Genomic DNA, 6,900 nt, shown 5'->3' with positions numbered 1-6,900 from the left:
ATGTCTCGCAGTATTGGATTTATGGGATATAAATATATAAGATATCACAACATAATTAAAATGCTTTTGCCTGGAAGTATTCAAGCTGTGATGGATGTACATTCACTGCTTGAATCATGGCATTTATTTTTTAGCAATGCATTGATTGATACACTATTTTAATCAACCAATACCTATATTGATACAGTTCAAAACAATTATGCAAGTGACCTAAACATGGTTAGGCCTACCAGTTTTGATGAACTGAAAGCATATTTTGGCCTACTTTACTTAGCTGGAACATTGCATGGCAGTAAAATGAGTATTGAAACTTTTGAATACAGATGGGACAGGAATAGAAACCTTTCGTAGAAGTATGTCACTGAAGAGGTTAAGATTTTTGACTCATTGTATCAGGTTTGACTACATCTGCACAAGGGGAGAAAGAAAAACACAACATAATCTTGATGCCATAAGGACTATTCTTAATATGTTTGTCTCCAACAGCAGAGCATATTTAGCTCCATCAGAAAACGTCACTTTGGACGAAATGCTCGTTTCATACAGAGGCAGGTGCAAGTTCATGATGTATATCCCAAATAAACATGTCAAGTATGGGATCAAGGTCTTCATCCTGGCTAAAACGTACTATTTAAATCATTTGGAAGTTTCTGCAGGTGCACAACCTCAAGGACCGTACAAAGTCAGTAACGAGGCAGATGATGTTGTTTTCCGTCTTGTAGACCCAGTAAAAGGGTCTGGAAGAAATCTGACGATAGACAATTGCTTTACTTCTTACCCAATCCTAAAAAAATATTACAATAAAAGAATATTACTGTTATTGGTACATTAAAAAAATAAGCCTGAAATTTCGTTTGACTTTTTACCCAAAAAGCCTAAAGAAGAGCACTCAAATATGTTTGGATTTCAGGAAAACGTCACATTATTTTCATATGCACCAAAACGGAACAAATCAGTACTTATTTTGTCGTCAATGCACCATAATGATGAAATTGACAGTGACAGCGGTGGAAAGAAAAAAGCAAGTACAATAACAAACTACAACAAAACCAAGGGCGACGTAGACGTCGTTGATGTTATGTGTGGTAAATATAGTGTTGCTAGAGGGACAAGACAGTGGCTTCTGTTGTTGAACATTGCAGCTCTCGATGGATACATTGTCTTCAAAGCCAACAAAAATGTATAATTTAGATGAAATACCTCAGAACACTAGGAAAGTCTCTCATAACACAATATTTGACAATGCGCGCAATCCAACCAAGCCTCCCACGCCATATTCGCATGCTTGCCTCTAACCTCTCCAGTAGCAACGAACAAAGAATAGTCGAAGATCAACAACCAGGGAAAAGGGGAAGATGCTATAAACGCAAGGAAAGCAAAGCTAAATACTTTTGCAAAGTTTGCAAATTGTAGTTATGTTTGGCGCATGCAAATACGGTTTGCGGTGACTGTTTTGAAAAGTGATAACTGTAGAGGACCATATTTCGTGAACTATTCTTCAAATTCATTACTTCCATTTATACAACGAAAGTTCATCTTTTTTTCTTATTTCTATAACTTACTCTCGTTTATATTCTGATTTCACTCAAATTTGCTTGTATTTTTAGTTTAATGACATTTAATACTACAAAATGTATATGTTTCAGTTTTTTTACAGTAATTGTTGTATGATGCAGAAAGCTGAACTAATGTCACTATAGTATTTAGTATTACCTAATCAAAATAAAAGTTTGACATTTGATCTAAACATACTGTTTGTCATTTGTTACAAGTGATTTATTTATTGGGTCCCACAGAACCAGCCCGTCCATTCTGGACATTAATTTCTGCATGACCGTTCTAAGATTAACATAGAATCACAAGATAACTCTGGTGCTGTAAAAATTAAGCTGCTTCACACTTATGAGATGTCATAGATGTAGCTCTAAAATTTTCCAAAATATCAGCTAAAATTAAAATGTTGGGTTTAAAACAATATTTTGCATACCCATCTAAATTTTGAAGATTGAATTTCTTCCAAACTGTTGCTGCTCAGTTATAATTTTCATCTGAAATGTCATCTTTACTAATTCTCAAATAAAAACATTCATTTGTTGGTAATTTATTTTCTTGCAAGTTTTCTACAGAATCCATGTAATTGTATGGATAAACTCCCTTTTAAATTATTAAATCTATTTGTTCCCTTTTCGATTATTTTGCTGTTTCTCTAAATTGATAGAACATAATTATCCAATAATTGAAACTATAAATTTAAATGTATCTAAAAATCTTACTGTAAATCCATTACAACATAGTTACTAAAATAATTACACTTTCGTTCAGTATTTTGAATAGCATCAATGTCTTTATTATCTATTGCTAAATTTTTGATAAACTAATGAACATCATAATTTGTTAAATTTCGAATATGTACTGGAATAAATATACGATTTCGATAATTAAGTTTACAACCCTCATGTGGAACTCCTAGACCTTTTCCTGTTATATGACAATAGTGTCCTACATTCTTTTCTTCAAAATTAAATTATTTTCTACAAATAAAAAGTTTCTCAGTTTTTAAAATTGATTGGTCCTTCTTTAATCATTATGATTGGAATATTTCTAATAAATATTTTAGCAGTTGCTCCAGATTATTCTTTTAGTATTTCAACAATTTTTTTGCCTCATCTTTACCAGGATATGTAATATGATTTTTATAATCTCCATTAGAATATTTAACAGAATAACTCAATGAAATCATTAAATATTTTTGATATTTATTAATATAAATATATTACACAATTTGATGGACAAGTGTCAATATCTTTAATAAACAATTAAAATGTGCATTAAGTACGAAAGGTACCCATAATGGATGATTACAACTTCGAAATTCAGTTTTTTTACAATTTAAATTCATATCTATTTTTATTTCCTTATATTCTTTAGAATCGTTTGTTGATGCTTAATTTACCTTGTGAATTGTAATATATCCAACATCTATTACAAAGACAAATGTTTCCATTGTGTTTGCTTGTATGTTAAGTATTTAATCAAGATAGTTTTTTATAAAACAACACTGTGAATTATTTTCACATTTACTTTCATTTTTTATCTTTAGTGAGATAAAGAAGGTGTAAAATAATTTTTCTTCTTTGTTTGCTTCCATATACCTAATCGTTAATTCAAATATTTGATTTCATTTCAAAGTTTGGATTATTTATTAACTGAACTGAAAAAATTATTTTCCTTCTTCATAAATTTCATGTTATTCTAATCCAATAATTTAATAATTATAAACTTTTTCTACATGATTGATGGCTAAAAAACTGATATTATTGAATAAAAAACATCTTTGTTCCGCATTTTTACTATAACTATAGCTTTTTCATCTTCAAATACTTTTGGTAAATCGATTAATACTTAATTATGATCTATCTATATAATATAAATGCCTTACATTTTTTCCTTGCAATTCTTCCATTTCAGTTAAAAGTTTATCTATTGATTTTTAGTAATGATCTAAATCTTTTAACCTCAATAAAACGTGATCAGTTGTTGTAAATCTAAATTCCTATATTTTACCTTGTCTTTTGAAATTACAAAAATTATATGTTACCTTATATTAATCTTCTTTGAAATAAGATATTCTTTAATTTATGATTATTTCTAGCTTAATTTGCTTAAAACATTCTTGTCGTTTAATAGTAATATGATTATTGTTATTTGTATAAGATATTTTCATCCATTTAAAGCATAAACTTTTCTATAAATTGATTTCGTTGAGTTGGAAAAATGTTCATTGTCCAGAGAACTGCACACTGGTAAATTTTTCCTATCATCTTTCTGCTTAATTTCGCGATATTTCTCCACCAGAAGTTTTAAAAAAATCTCCCATTATTGATATTGCAATTTTGCCCTCAGATCTATTGATAATATCGATTAATTGTTGTTTATGAAGTGTAGAATAATGCTTAATTTTTTTTTGTTTTACATATATCACAAAAACCACTTAAGGAGTTTTACTCAAACTGTAATTGTTATTATTATACCATGTGGGTTTTTGATGAGATCGATTAATTGTCTTTTTGTAGGTTTAGAATATTTCTCTATTCCATTTAGTTACAGAGTTGATGAATTTTGTTAAGAATTTTTTATTTACTTCATTATCATAGTCACTGTTTTTAATATTGTCAGTTGTATTAACAATAAGATTGATAATTTTTCTTTATTAAGTTAAGATAATATTTTTAAATTTTTGTTCTCAAATTGATCGAAGAGGTTTTATATTTTTATGTCTTACTTCTCTCTTCTTCATATGTTTTTTCATTCCTTCCTTATTAAAATAATTAAAGGTTCCTACAGATCTTGTCGAGTTACATTTGAATATCAATCTTTATAATCATTTTCTAAACCACTAAAACTCAATAAATATATTCATTCTTATAATGGCATAAGTTTTTAAAAAATCAGCATTGTTGTTCATTTTGTTTTGGTGGTAATTGTGTAGAATGAAATTTTGATTAAAATGTTTATGCTTTAAATGTGCTTTTGACACTTTTAATTAAATTTCAATCGATGCTATTGATAGCTAAGGGTTCATAGATCTTATTTATAAAGAAGAAATATTATTTAATTTTTTTAATTTTAAATGAGAAAATGAGAAATTGTTTTTTTTTTTGGTGCAGGCAAATGTGGTTTGATGGTTCGTATTTATAAAAATTAAAATTTATTAGATTTAAAATTTTTTTTGAGAAAATGGGAAATTGATTTTTTCACTGTAGGTAAACTTTATTTGTGTTTCTTATTTATTAAGAATTAAATTTGTTAGATTTGAAAAATTTTCAATGAGAAAATGTGAATTAAGTTTTGTCAGAATAGGCAATGAAATTTGATAGTTCTTGTTTATATAGAATAAAATTTATTAGATTTGTAAATATTTAAACTTAAATATGGTTTTTCCATTACAGAGAAATGAGATTTAATAGTTCTTACTTTGTTGTTGTTGTGGTCTTCAGTCCTGAGAATGGTTTGATGCAGCTCTCCATGCTACTTTATCCTGCGCAAACTTCTTCATTTCCCGGTACCTACTGCAGCCTACATCCTTCTGAATCTGCTTAGTGCATTCATCTGTTGGTCTCCGTCTGTGATTTTTACCCTCCACACTGCCATCCAGTACTAAATTTGGGATCCATTGATGCCTCAGAATATATGCTACCAACCGATCCCTTCTTCTAGTCAAGTTGTGCCACAAACTCATCTTCTCTGCACTTCTATTCATTATCTTCTCATTAGTTATGTGATCTACCCATCTAATCTTTAGCATTCTTCTGTAGCACCACATTTCGAAAGATTCTATTCTCTTCTTGTCCAAACTATTTATTGTCCATGTTTTACTTCCACACAAATACTTTCAGAAAGACTTCCTGACACTTAAATCTATACTCGATGTTAACCAATTTCTCTCCAGAAACGCTTTCCTTGCCATTGGCAGTCTACATATTATATCCTCTCTACTTCGACCATCATCAGTTACTTTGCTCCCCAAATAGTAAAACTCCTTTACTACTTTAAGTGTCTCATTTCTTAATCTAATTCCCTCAGCATCACCGGACTTAATTTGACTACATTCCATTATCCTCGTTTTGCTTTTGTCGATGTTCACCTTATACCCTCCTTTCAAGACACTGTCCATTCTGTTCAACTGCTCTTCCAATTCCTTTGCTGTATCTGACAGAATTACAATGTCATTGGCGAACCTCTAAGTTTATTTCTTCTCCATGGATTTTAATACCTACTCTGAACTTTTCTTTTGTTTCCTTTACTGCTTGCTCAATATACAGATTGAATAGTATTGGGGAGAGGCAACAACCCTGTCTCACTCCCTTCCCAACTACTGCTTCCCTTTCATGTCCTTTGAGTCTTATAACTGCCATCTGGTTTCTGTACAAATTGTAAATAGCCTTTCGCTCCCTGTATTTTACCCTTGCCACCTTCAGAATATGAAAGACAGTATTGAAGTCAACATTGTCAAAAGCTTTCTCTAAGTGTACAAATCCTAGAAACGTAGGTTTGTCTTTCTTCTAAGATAAGTCGTAGGGCCAGTATTGCCTCACATGTTCCAACATTTCTAGGGAAGTCAAACTGATCTTCACCGAGGACAGCTTCTACCAGTTTTTCCATTCGTCTGTAAAGAATTGGTGTTAGTATTTTGCAGGTGTGACTTATTAAACTGATAGTTCAGTAATTTTCACATTGATTAACACCTGCTTTCTTTGGGATTGGAATTATTATATTCTTCTTGAAGTCTGAGGGAATTTCGCCTGTCTCATATATCTTGTTCACCAGATGGTAGAGTTTTGACAGGACTGGCTCTCCCAAGGTTGTCGGTAGTTCTAATGGAATGTTGTCTACTCCCAGTGCCTTGTTTTGGCTTAGGTATTTAAGTGATCTGTCGAACTCTTCACGCAGTATCATATCTCCCATTTCATCTTCATCTACAACACTTCCATTTCCATAATATTGTCCTGAAGAACATCGCCCTTGTATAGACCCTCTATATACTACTTCCAACTTTCTGCTTCCCCTTCTTTGCTTAGAACTGGGTTTCCATCTGAGCTCTTATATTCATACAAGTGGTTTTCTTTACTCCAAAGGTCTCTTTAATTTTCCTGTAGGCAGTATCTATCTTACCCCTAGTGAGATAAGCCGCTACATGCTTACATTTGTCCTCTAGCCATTCCTGCTTAGCCATTTTGCACTTACTGTCGATCTCATTTTTGAGATGTTTGTATTCCTTTTTGTCTGCTTCACTTACTGCATTGTTGTTTTTTCTCCTTTCATCAGATAAATTCAGTATCTCTTCTATTATCCAAGGTTTTCTACTAGCCCTCGTCTTTTTACCTACTTGATCTTCTGATG

General features: G+C 31.1%; 1 protein-coding gene across 1 annotated transcript; it reads left to right on the top strand.

The window, feature by feature from the left end:
• Positions 1-216: 216 nt before the first annotated feature.
• Positions 217-1,186, top strand: LOC126298322 (piggyBac transposable element-derived protein 4-like). Its single transcript, XM_049989620.1, has 3 exons — positions 217-347; positions 397-727; positions 842-1,186. Exons 1-3 carry the CDS (start codon positions 217-219, stop codon positions 1,184-1,186), a joined length of 807 nt encoding a protein of 268 aa, XP_049845577.1.
• The last annotated feature ends 5,714 nt before the right edge of the window (positions 1,187-6,900 follow it).

Source organism: Schistocerca gregaria, chromosome X (assembly GCF_023897955.1).
Source record: "Schistocerca gregaria isolate iqSchGreg1 chromosome X, iqSchGreg1.2, whole genome shotgun sequence".
NCBI classification, from domain to species: Eukaryota; Metazoa; Arthropoda; class Insecta; order Orthoptera; family Acrididae; genus Schistocerca; species Schistocerca gregaria.
This window is presented reverse-complemented; position numbering and strand designations above follow the sequence as displayed.

Excerpts from the sequence above, each read along its gene's own strand:
- LOC126298322 (XM_049989620.1), top strand. The coding sequence starts at position 217 with ATGGTTAGGCCTACCAGTTTTGATGAACTGAAAGCATATTTTGGCCTA. Across the intron at positions 348-396 it reads GACAGGAATAGAAACCTTTC|GTTTGACTACATCTGCACAA; the intron begins GTAGAAGTATGT and ends TCATTGTATCAG. Across the intron at positions 728-841 it reads TTTTCCGTCTTGTAGACCCA|CCTGAAATTTCGTTTGACTT; the intron begins GTAAAAGGGTCT and ends TAAAAAAATAAG.